A 12,753-nucleotide genomic window follows, 5' to 3' on the forward strand; every position below is an offset into this window, starting at 1 on the left:
AACCTAGGCTGTTACTGCGTGCACAAATAAATAAATTAATTTAATTTAATGAGGCATGGGCTGAATTTTTAACTTCAGTGACTGCAGCTGACTTTGGATTAGCAAGTCATTCGGAAGCTAAGGTTCCTAATAAAAGCCTGCTCTCCTGAAACTATTTACCACTGTTGCCTTATTTTACACTCCATTGCCACCAGCAAGGAGCTTCTTGCATGAGGAGATGGATTTTCACTGGAGGTGGGTGATTTTCAACTAAACCTCCCGGTGCTGGCGTCGCCAGTAGGGACCATCTCAAGGGTGCAGACAGCTTCCATTGTTTTAGGATTTGCTTTGGGGCACTGGGGATGGAACTCAGGCTCCTCTGTTCATGTTTGAACATGAACCTGTGGAAAGAACCAGCCAGATGACATCCAGGAATGTCTCCCACAGACAGCAGCAGAGGAAGAGGACAGTATCCAACTGGCATCTGAGCTGGGCTTGAGGCACACTTCTGAAATTTCCGTGAAGACACCAACAGGGCTGGATGTCAGAACCCCAAGGTCTGCGCCTGGGAAAATGGCCATTATGAGCTGGTGGCATGGGAGATATGAGGAATTGTCTTACAAATACCTAAAAATGTTGGCAAGATCAGCGTTAACAAATGTCTAATTAAATATCTACACAATGTAAGGCTTTGCTCTTCTTGTTAATTGCTGAATCTGCATTCATGAATATCGCATGAGTATTTTATTACTTTTGGAAACAATGTGCTGGAGAGCATCTTACAAGGCAAGAATTTGCAAATGTGTACCACAAGACCATGGGGAAGTGAGATGAAGCAGCAGCAGAGACACACGTACTCAGACCTCTCAGGAGCATCTGGTGGTGTGTTCCTAGCACAAGGCACAAAGCATCAGAGTGTTTGCTGTGTGTTGGGAGTTCCAGGAAGAATGCTGAAGGGAAGGTGCCAAGCTAGGCTTCCTCAGAAAAGCCTGGAAGCCAGGGCTGCATATTGGGATTTGCTGGTCTTGGATGTGTCTGTGGTAGCTATGAAACTTTGCTGTCAGAGCCCAGAGCAGCCTGGCACCACGGGTGTGGCTGAGTGTTGATAAATCTTTATTTACAAGAACAGACAAGGGGCCAGATTCTCCATGGTGGTCATTTTCTTTCTCTTGGCTTAGGTCTAGAAAGATCTGACGACGATTTACCAACCCTAGCCCGTAACTCAGACCCCCCCCCAATTTTTTTCTTTTAAAAAAGTATTTTATGTGTGCAGGTATGATGTGTGTGCATAGGTGCACGTGCCATCTTGCATATGTTTAGGTTAGAGGGCAGCTGTGTGGAGTCAATATTTACACCTGCTCAGACTTTGAAAAGGGCACATGTCCTTGTGAATAGTTTTAAAATACTGTTCCTGCCCTGCCCTATCCCCCCCACCCCCTTCTGCCATACAGTTCACATGAACACTAAGTGGACAATGAGATCCTGTAAGAGGCTACGGTCCTGTTTAAACAGAAATCTAACCAGAACGTATTCCTTCAAAGTTTCTAAATTCTTTCACCATACTAATAGCAAGAAGTTAAATCATGGTGTGCCTCAGATTCTCAAAGCATGTTCTGTTTATATGATTTTAAGCTTAATTATTTTTCTCAAAATGACATAGCTGGCTAATCAAAGCGAGGAAAGGACTGTTATCTTTTTCAAAATCACCGAAAGTACTCATTACACACACTCTCTAAAACTCTTCCCGTTTATTAGCTTTCTCCACTTAAAAGGAAGCAGAATGACAATCACAGAAACGTAAATAATCTTTTAAAAACCCATTTCCATTCCCCCCCCCCAGAATTTCCTACTTCTCAGCAAACAGCCAGGTGACCCATGGGTTGTAATTTCACTCTCCATCAGAGATGGGTCACCAGCAGAAGCAAAGAACACATGATTTGATTTACGTCTTTCAAGACAATGGGACAAATTAGATTTATAAAGCACGCAGCCCACCGTTCGGCTTTGTTTCCAGACACTGAGTTTGGATTCATGGCTGAGCCTCAGGCTAGGGCCATGTCTTACATCCTCCCCTCTCACTGTGATAAAACACTCTGACAAAACTGGCTTAAAGGAAAGGGTTTATTCCGGCTCACTGTGCAAGGGTACAGCCCATCGTGGCAGGAAGTCAAGGCGACGGTCACAAGACTATTCACAACAAGCAAGCACAGAGTGATGCATGCTGACACTCAGCTTCCTCTACATCCCAGCCAAGGAATGGTGTCACCCACAGTGGACGTCCCTTCCAATCTCAGTGAAAGCAAGATCATCCCCACTGGCATGCCAGAGATACATCCCCCAGATGGCTCCCAAGTGATGGTCAAGTGAACTAGGAAGCCATTAAGAATAAAGGAGGGGGTCCATGAAGAGTACCCATCCTCCCAAGTCATGCCCTCCACATGCTTTTAGGAAGGAACTCTTGATGCAGAACACATGGCATCAGGTGGAGTAGATTTTAAGCTCAAGTAGTCCAGCAACTCGGGAGAGAGGTCCTCCTCCAAGAAGGTCAGAGAGCTGAGGGTCTCAGCTCCTTCACACTCTCCCTCCTCTCTGTAGGCATGGGGTGGGTAGCCAGTGTCGCCATCCAGAACATCAATAGCGTGGAGTTTCTGTGGAGAAGGCAGAGAAGGAGACAATCACTGCATGGGCTCCCAGACAGCACCAGTATCCTCTAGATAGATTTGAGGAAATCCTCTGGCTGCTGGTGGGAGAAAGGCCTCAGCCTTACAGACTCAGCTGTGGTGGCCAAGCTGAAGTGGAAGCTACTGCCTTCCTCATTACTATTCCAACTATGATGGTGACCCTCCTAGGTACGGATAGCCCCCGCCCCTGAGGACATCTCACCCATTCCTGCTCCCTGGCACTCATCCTTGGCACAGTCCTCAACCTCCCATACCCAGGACACTTCCTACTTAACAGCTCTTCTGGATCTTCACTTGGGTCAGTGTTCTTTCTTTTTTCACATGTACCATGTTTTATGTTTGGGGACCCTTCCTAACTCACAAATGTCCTTCCCTTCTGCCCACCCTTTACTGTCTCCATGGAAGGGTGATCTCCACTCAGTGTTCCCATAAATATCCTGTCCACTCCTACCATGTTCTGACTTCCCCACATGCACAAGCCATGGTATCACTCACTCCCTAAAAGGTAACAGGTGATTAGCTCTCAGTCTGGGACAACTCCCTGTCATCACAGCCAGGGCCAAAATCTCCACCTCACCTTCCCTGGGCAGCTCCACATGACCAAACACACAGATGTCACACTAGACATCCCCACGAGTGCCTCCTCTTGCCTTCCAACAACCTTCTCCACATCATGTCACAGGAGCTGGCACATGGCAATTCTGGGGACAAACCCATCCCAACCGCTGTTTAATAAAGATTTTGGTGTAACACAACCAAGTGCCCAAGTCAATACAGTGGCAGAGTGGAGATGTTGGACTCGACCAGCAAGTCCTAAAGTATTTTCTGGCTGGGTCTTCACAGGAATTTGGTCAACAGACAGACCATATCAGATGGTCCTAGAAGATGCTGGGACCCATTTTCCTCTGCATGTAGCTACTTTCGCGAACTACATAATTTCATGAATACTGTTGATTAGCTCACAATACAACTAAAGTTAGCTAAAACATACAGTGAGTCATAGCAAGTGGGTGAGGCCTTCCTGGGAAGGCTGTGGAGCCCTGAGCACCTGAAGCTGTCGCTTGGCTCACACCACACCATGCCACCCCCAACAATGCAATAGTGTATGAGATTCTTTCATTGCCCACTGTGTCCCCACCTGTCACTCTTCCACACAATGGCTCTATCCCCTCTTCTCCAATGCCTTGGCCACTGCCTAGGGCCCCTTTCTCCCTCTTTTCACCAGAGCAGATAATACTAGGAACTGATTAAATCAACTGCGTTCACACTGGGCACCTGAGGGCACCCAGATAGACACAGTGGCTGAGCATGACCCATGAATCATAGGCATCAGGAATAGTCACCGGGCCACAGAGCCTCCCATGACCTCTCTTCTGGTCACATGTCTTGGGTTCCTCCTGTTGATAGGATCACACATGGATCAGAGATGCCTGGCCTTTTATCCCGTTTGGAAATTTCCTTTTCTTAAAAACGTTTTTTAGACTCCATCTACCCCCTCTCTGTCCAGTCCCCCATCTCCATTCAGGAAGGGGAAGGCCTCCCACAGGCTTCCGGCTTGCACAAGGCATGGCATGCCAGAAATTTTCTTCCTTGCAGCTCAACTGTGATATGAGCAAGAAGCCCAATCTTCATGTTGTCGCGCTGACAGGAGGCAGCTACTCTCATTCCTTCCCCCTGTTTTCCACACATCCCCGTCTCTCCAACTCCCATACTCTCACCCACCCTCCGAATAGGACCAGACATATTTCCCGGGACTAACTGGATTTCCCTCAAGCCTCCTCAATATCAGCTCTAAGTCCCTAGGGACGGTCAAATTCCAAGCAAGGCAGCTCTCCCACCTGACCAGACCCATCTTCCTACCCCATCTGTAAGACTCTCTGCACAGGCCCACCCTTCCTGCCTCGGGTTTCAGCTTTGTTGAGCCACTGGCTCCCTCTCCTCCTGGCCTCTGCTGCTCTTCTCCATGAATGAGGGTCTCGGCTGCCAACCTCCTGTCTGGAAGCTCTGGCTCAGTGTTCAGGGCCCAGACGTCCCTCTTGACAGCATTGCCTGGTTTTGTTTCCTTGAGTCACTTAATATGTGTTTACTGGGCAGGTGGGCAGATGGGCAGGTGGACAGACAGCTGGAGCTATGGACGGATCGATAATAGAGAGAAGGGTGATAGAGAGATGAAGGGAGGGAGAGAGGTAAAGATGGAGGGACAGACAAACGGTGATATGACTGGAGAGATGTGTGTATACATGTATTATATATTATGGAAGAATGGGCAGATGGAGGGATGGTTGGACAGACGGACAGACAGACAGACAGGTGGACGGAAAGCAAAGAGAGAGGGATGGCTAGATAGCAGAGATGATGAAGGGATGAAGGGGTGCAAGAAGAACTTCAGTCTATTTACTGGATTCTAGGATGGTACTATCTTAAATGAGTCACTCCAGTCGGTTATAGAGGGAAAGGATCTAGCGGGATTTCTTAACCTGTCGTTATCTTAAAAGGGACTCCAGACACCTGTGTGGAGGACAAAAGCAGTTGGAGCACAGAGGCAGAGCCTGGACAGGTGAAGCTGTGGAGCCTTGAGGACGCCATGCCCGTGTCCTCCTAACAGCATGTGCATTTGGTGCACTCTCCTGTCAGCGAGATGCTCTCTACCTCCCTGTGTCACAGGAGAGCGGAAACCCAGCCCCCACTGTGCATGGAATTGGTGCCCACAAACAGGAGTGGATCCCACACACCAGCAGCTGTGACCTGAGGGCTGTGGCCTCCACCCTGCTGCCATCCACTCCGTGCCTGGGTAGTGGTGAGGAAAGGAAGCCCTCACAGCCGAGAGGCGAATGCCCAAGCCTGGCCCAGATGTTAGGAGTCCAGTCACGTCCTTTGGGCAAAGCTAAATAGATAATTCATGACAAACCTGGTGTGCACACAGCAAAACAGAATCAGCAGCAGGGGCTGCGCCTCAAGAATTCAACTTCAAACCCCCAAGACTGGCGGCCAAGCAGCAGGGTTCTGCACCCTGATTCAGCAATTCCAGAGTCCCCTAAGATCAATAATTCATCACAAACCACCAACTAAGTCTGAAGGCTCAGGAGGGAAAGAACCACTCTTCTCATCTGGGTGTTTGATTTTTCTTTCTTTCTTTTCTTCTCACACCATGGAACTCAGGGCTTAAGCTGTACTGCACTAAGCTGCTTGTCTCGTTGGCACAAAGAGGAGGGAGCTTCTCTACTGGAACTGAACCGTTTCCTGCCTCGATACATGGGACCTGTGCCCTGTCTGAGCTGCCTACGTGACCCCAGCTAGGTGTGTGCACATGTGAAAATGGGCACCAATGCCATGGTCACCAGGAGATGTGTGTGGTAGTGCATGGCCTCATCAGTGCACAGTCTCTGGCCATGGGGTGGAACTGGCCAGCATCCTTCATGGATAGGAAGCTCAGGCTTTGCTGATATCGCTCAATAGCCAGATGGGTTAGCCTGGACTCTGTGGCCTATAGTCTATCCCCAGATCAATTCCTTGTTTCTCTGTCACCAGGAGGAGACAGTGACCTATGCCCAGACATAGTTCTGCCTTCATAGCTCAACAAGGTGAGGGAGTTGGTGGCCTGTGCCAAGCCTCAGCTCTACAACATGGATGACACAGTGGTCAGTCACTGCTCTGCCTTCACAGCCCTGCCACGTGGGTAGATGATACAGTGGTCTAGCCCCAGCTCTGCCTTCACAGCGCTGCCACGTGGGTGGATAACTCAGTGGTCTAGCCCCAGCTCTGCCTTCACAGTGCTGCCACGTGGGTGATACTCAGTGGTCTAGCCCCAGCTCTGCCTTCACAGTGCTGCCACTGGGTAGATGACTCAAGTGGTCTAGCCCCAGCTCTGCCTTCAAAGCACTGCCATATGGGTAGATGATTCAGTGGTCTAGCCCCAGCTCTGCCTTCAAAGCACTGCCACATAGGTGGATGATTCAGTGGTCTAGCCCCAGCTCTGCCTTCACAGCTCTGCCATGTGTAGTAGCTTCCCTGAGCCTTGGTTTTCAGGCCCACCTTCTCCTGGAGCTTTGGTGACAAATCCATCTTCCATTGATTATTCCTCTTGGACTCAAAGTCTACTGAAGTGACGAGCAGGGGTGGAGCTACTGAGCTGTGATTGGATCCTGAAAACTCCGCCCTCACCAAAGGAAAGTGAATGATGGAAGGCAGGGTCTGGTTGGGGGAAGTGGGCCACTGGGGCTGTGTCATCCCAGGCTCTCTCTTGCCCTGGCCTCTCCCTGTTATTCTGTACCACTCACGGCAGCCTTGAGTTGGGCACCTTGGCTGTGCCAATGTGTCCCCACTGCTGAGATGTTCAAACCACAGGCTCACAGTAAGGGAGACAGCCAACATGGGCCGAAGCCTCTGAAGCAGAGAAAATATAAGCCCTCTGTCCCCTCAGAGTTTTTTTCTATCGGGTATTTTACCAGAGATGGAAATCTGGCACTCTTTGAGGGTATAGAGTTCCGTCATAGAAGTTCTAGTCTGCAGAGAGAGGGGGGGAAGGGGGTGGAGAGAGGAAGGAAGGAGGGGGGGGGAAGGAGACAGAGACAGAAAGAGAGGGAGGGAGAGAGGGAGGAGAGGGATGTAAAAGGAGAGGGGCAGTAGAGAGAACGGCTCCCCAATATTCCTCCCAGTGATCAGGGCCTGAGAAAGGGTCTTGCAAGCCCAGATCTGGACACAAAGTCTCCCCCGCTCAGGAGCCTGGTGGATCCACTCGTGGTGTATTCCAGCACTCACCATGCACTGTCCACACGGCATACCTCACAGGCAGAAAGTCTATGGCAGCTACAGAGATGTAGGACTTACCTGGTGAAGTGCAAAGGCCCCAACACTGGGAGACCCTGGCAGAGGCTCTACATCTAAACACCGTCCAGGCTCACGGTGCCCTGCAACCCTGTCCCTTGTCCACCCTGGTACCAGAGATGGAGGTGCCAGGGGCATCATGGGGGTTCACAAGACAAGATCTCATAAACTAAGTCCAGAGGCTCTGTTGAACATCCCAGATCCATAGCTCCATGAGGGTTCACAAGACAGAGTCCCAGCACCTCGGATGAGAGGTCCCGATGAAGTTTGCAATAAACTTCCGTGGTTTAAGCCACCAGGTTATGACATAATTGTGCTACGGCAGTCTTTGTTGACTCTTACAGTGGTTTAGGAGAGAACAACCCCAGTCGGACTTGGAGTAAGGTAGGAAAGAGCGGGGGAGATTACAGCCAGTGTAAGGACAAAAAGAACATACCTGATTCCAGGTCTCTATCACCCTTCCCTCCATCAGCGGCAGGGGGCATCTGGGCACCAAAGGATCCAGATAGACCTGCAAAATGAACCAGAAGCCTCTAGCTTGAGGAGCACTGGCCACACAGCTCCCTGCACCAGTATGGCCTGCCCTTAGCACAGGTTCAACACCAAGGAAGAGCCAGGCCAAAGACAAGGGGCTCACACTTCCCTGTGTGCCCAGAGGAAGGAGGTCCTGTACGCAGCATCACTGGTTAGAAACATGTACGCAGGAAAAGCAACTGGAATCCACACATTAGGCTGTCAAAACACACTTACACTCTGTTCATACCACGCATGTGCTAGGTTAGTACCTGAGAGTGGCAGAAAACACGAAGCGTCATGGATGACAGAGGGGAGAAGAGGCCTTTTCACCTAGCAGGAGCCAGGGAGGACTTCTTAGGGCAAGGAGAAACGTGAGGGGGAATGGAAGCACCACAGGGCAGGCATTTTCTGGGTGGAAGGGCAGTAAAGGCCCCAAGGCAGGAGGGAGGTTGATGGGTCCTCCTGGGGGTGGGGCAGGGGATCCCGGCGGGGGGGCACTGAGGAGGGGAAGGACAAGGGCAAGGCAGGAGATGGAGGATGTCCACAGGGCAAGGCAAGCTGCTGGGGCTGTAAACTAGAAGTGGCTGCTGGATTGTGCCTATAAAGGACTTGAGACATGCTATGGCTAGTTGACCTATGACCATCTCTATCTTGAGTTTTGAGAACCCCAATCCCCAAACGACCATACATAAAGATGATAATGCCCAGGCAAATTTTAACTATCCCTCGATGACACATATATACATGTGTATGAACACACAGATTAATACCACAAAACCTGGATAGACTGTCTCGGTACACAGACACTTACAGATGAGCATTACACAGCAGCTAGTAGCATGCTCACCGCCACCAAGCTGATCGAACTAAAACACACCCAAACAACAGAGACAAAAGCATGGGCTGCCGCCACAGTCCTGGGCACACTGCCTGCCTGTTCTCAGGGCTGGGAGCACTTGATTGGAATGGCAACATTGCTTAGTGTCCTCAGTTTACCCCACATGCTTCTCTGAGGAGATTCCTTCAGACTCAAGCTCTGGGGCTGGACGGAAGGCTCAGAGGTTAAAGCACTTGCCAAGTGAGGAAGCAATGAGAGTTCAAATCTCTAGAACCTGTGTGAATTCTGTGTGGAGAAGGCAGCCTGCCCATACTCATAGCTTCAAAGGGCAGAGACAGGGCATCCCCAGAGCAAGGGGACTAGTGAGAAGAGCCAGGCCAGTGAGCTCGGGGTTGACAGAAAGACCCAGTCTTAAAAGAGTGAGGCAGAAAAGTGACAGAGGTTGATTCTGGACATCAATAGATGTCCACAGGCATGTGCATACAAGAGCATGTGTGCACATGCACACACACAGAGAAAGAGAGAGAGAGAGAGAGAGAGAGAGAGAGAGAGAGAGAGAGAGAGAGAGAGAGAGAAGGGAAGGAATGCAGGTTTTGTATAACATAGAACCACAGGTTATCATGTGTCTTTTCTAATCTTGTCAGAAGTCAGTGTGGCTTCTTCCCAAAGAAGTCTCATTCTGGTTTTGCCTTGAGTCACTTAGCATCCTAACACCATGCTACAGGAGAGTCTCTGCAGCCAGGACAGTGCCCTCTCCTGGACTCGGCACCTCTCTGCTCTTAGCCACTGGCCACGGGCCGTGTCTCTAGGCCTGTGACGGCTCAACAGGAACTTCAACAAAAAGAAGTTTAATTTCATCTCAGGTGTGTGCAGGTCATTTCAGCGGTGTTCTCTAAGGTTACTTTTGCCATTTATACAGAAGGTGGTCCTCACCATCTTGAACCCCGTCTGGGATGCCACACCAACTGGCTTTTTCATGAAACTTGAATTAGGATTTTTTTCCCCATGTCTAATGAATCAAAGAGAATTTCCAGAGGACGACACCCAAGCTGTTTAAATACTGATGATAGTTGGGATGATCCATGAACATATCAAACATTCCTTGATGTTCAAAAGGCAATTTCCAATGAGAGAAGAATTGGTTATTAGGAAGTATATTTCTGCAACTTCACCCCCAGCACCCACGTTTCTGTGGTATCTGGTTTCAAGAGAATCATTATTTGAATCCATCCCTCTGGTCAATAAAGTGTGAGTTATGTCGATACCCCACAGAGAAAGGCTTTAAAGCATCCACTTATCTGTCTTATTAAGAATGGACGCTTGGTGGATTTCAGTGGGAAAAGAAGGCGTCTGCTCCCACAGGGGCTCAGAGCAGGCATAGACGGGTGGTCTCTCCCATCCACCCTATCTCCAGCAGCTCGAGGTCTCAACAACACCTGTCAGTTGCAAAGGCAAGTGCAGGATACACTTCTGCTGGAGCGAGCATGGCAGCAATGCAGCAGCCAAAATGGACTTGCAGGACTGATGCCGTGGGTCTTCACGTCCTTAGAAACCGCAGTTTAGCTACTTGTTTTGTGTATGTGAACAAAGGCTATTGGTCCATACATGTCTCTGGTACATACATGTGTGTGCACGCTTGTGAGAAGCTTGAAGTTAGTATCAATTGTTGGGGCCATTCTACCTTTTTTTTAATCTTCAAATTTTCTGTTTGTGTTTGTGTGTGTGTGTGCATGTGTGCACATGCGCGTACAAGCCTTTGTGTGAGTATTGTTCTATCTAGGCCACAGAGTGTGTGTGGAGGTCAGAGGACAATTTGCTGGAGCTGATTCTCTCCTACCATTTACCAGAGATTCCTGGGATGTAACTGTAATTGTTAGTTTTGGGCAGCAATCACTTTTCTCTGCTGAGCCATCTCCCTGGCCCCAGTTTCTATTTTTTGATGCACAGTCCCTCAGTAAACCTTAATATCATCAGTTTGGCTAGGACGACAAGCCAGTAAGCCTCAGGTTGTGCCTGTCACCACCCTCCCCACACTCACTCAGACCTTTATGCTTGCCTGGGCACCTTAAGGTTGAGCCATCACCTTCATCCTGTGTCAACCACTTCTAGTCCATGGTCCATATTCTATTCTAGGTATGTTGGGTGTTGACTATATTTTGAACCCACTCTTCTCTCCCAAACTAACTATTTTAGTAGTTTTGAAGAAGGTAATGTTCATGGCACCATGCACGGCTATACTACCGGGGTGGAAGATAGGTTTCTTCATGCTTCTTGGCTCCAAAGAAACATGCCATGGACCCTTAAATTTAAGAAGAATGAATTTTGATTTCACATAAACCAGAGGACAGTGTTAAATGCAAGACTAGGAGTCCTTGAGATGACCCTCACTTCACTGCTGAAGGGGAGGAGAATCCTATGGACTGCAGTGCAGACATTCACTGTAGAGAGTCCCACACGGGGACACTCACCACAGAAGAGCCCACATGGGGACACTCACCACAGAGAGCCCACACGGGGACACTCACAGCAGAGAGCCCACATGGGGGACACTCACTGTAGAGAGACCACATGGGGACACTCACTGCAGAAAGTCCACATGGGGACACTCACCACAGAGAGGCCCACATGGGGACACTCACAGCAGAGAGGTCCACACTTGGGACACTCACCGCAGAGAACCCACATGGGGACACTCACAGCAGAGAGCCCTCATAAAGGTTTACACGTGGTAGCAATGGGGTACATGAGGCTGTCGGACTTGACCTTGCGTTTTCAGACCCTCTAGCGAGGCACCTGGGTCATGGCCATTATCTCAACATGTGAATGGACAACTACTCAATCCCTAGAATGCCAGGACTGACCATGCAGCATGAAGGGTCTGGGTGAAAAAGAAATAGCAAGGTCCCTTTGGTTAAAACTGAGGACTGAGTAGGTGGTAGCAGCGGAAGGCTAAAACCCTTCACGGGTCTCCAAGTGTGACTCCCGCACAGGCCCCTGCACTGAACCACTGAACAGGCTCCACCTCTACAATACAGCCTTGCAGGAGTAGGGAGCATGACTTCAGTGACTGGGACCCTCACTTCGGGATTCTGTTACAGAGAAAAAACACCCTTATGCCAGGTGCAGCCTAGGCCAACAGTAAGACCCTGCACACATTTGAGTTCTGTCTTAGAAGGCAACAGTAAGACCCGTGCACATATTGTGAGTTCCGTTTTAGAAGGCAACAGTAAGATCCTGAACACATCGTGAGTTCCGTCTTAGAAGGCTTACTCCTTCAAAGAGGCCTGGCTCTTCATGCCTTAAATACCCTCCATCATAGGCAAGGAAGTAAATTTTTATCTAAAATAGTAACTGGTGAGGGTCCAAATGAGACGGGTACCCCAGACTCGAGTTGAGAGAGCACATTTAGCTAATTGGCTCTGGCATGTGTGGTGGTCATAGAATTGTTCTCTGGAGGACCTGGGAGAGTCACAGGTACCCCACCTTATAGCTTCTTTTGGCTTTACAAAATATTCTATAAAATCACTTTGCAAGCAGGGATGTAAATCTAGAGTTGGTATGCAGGGTAAATACAGACACTGTAGAGTGGGAAACGGGGTCCTGCTTGCCAGCAGTGCAGGCTCACTTACATGTTTTAATTAGAGACTGAGCTCTGGTGCCCTCAGATGGACACTAGAAAATGCTTCTGTTAGTGGAAGGTCTGAAATGTGTCATCTTTGATAAGGACTATAAAACAACATGTGTGTGTGTGTATGTGTGTGTGTGTGTGTGTGTGTGTGTGTGTGAGAGAGAGAGAGAGAGAGAGAGAGAGAGAGAGAGAGAGAGAGGTTTATCATGGATAAATGCCTTCCCAGCATATGGGGGTGACAAGTGGCCACCAAGTTTGTTTGTTTTATGTGGATCCTGGAGCTTGAT

At 49.3% G+C, this 12,753-nt stretch overlaps 1 protein-coding gene across 2 annotated transcripts; it reads right to left on the reverse strand.

Annotated features, from left to right (window-relative positions):
• Positions 1-2,086: 2,086 nt before the first annotated feature.
• LOC119814864 (cadherin-like protein 26) lies at positions 2,087-11,140 on the reverse strand. Of its 2 annotated transcripts, XR_005285470.1 has the most exons (3): positions 11,080-11,140; positions 7,921-7,995; positions 2,087-2,627 (listed from the first exon to the last, which is right to left on the reverse strand). XR_005285470.1 is itself a non-coding variant. In XM_038330939.1 (2 exons), exons 1-2 carry the CDS (start codon positions 7,623-7,625, stop codon positions 2,424-2,426), a joined length of 342 nt encoding a protein of 113 aa, XP_038186867.1. In that variant the 5' UTR covers positions 7,626-7,756; the 3' UTR covers positions 2,087-2,423. The 2 variants fall into 2 exon arrangements, 1 of the variants encoding a protein (XP_038186867.1); XM_038330939.1 differs by lacking the exons at positions 7,921-7,995; positions 11,080-11,140 and adding an exon at positions 7,488-7,756.
• Between the last annotated feature and the right edge of the window lie 1,613 nt (positions 11,141-12,753).

The sequence above is a fragment of the Arvicola amphibius genome, chromosome 5 (assembly GCF_903992535.2).
Source record: "Arvicola amphibius chromosome 5, mArvAmp1.2, whole genome shotgun sequence".
Classification (NCBI taxonomy): Eukaryota; Metazoa; Chordata; class Mammalia; order Rodentia; family Cricetidae; genus Arvicola; species Arvicola amphibius.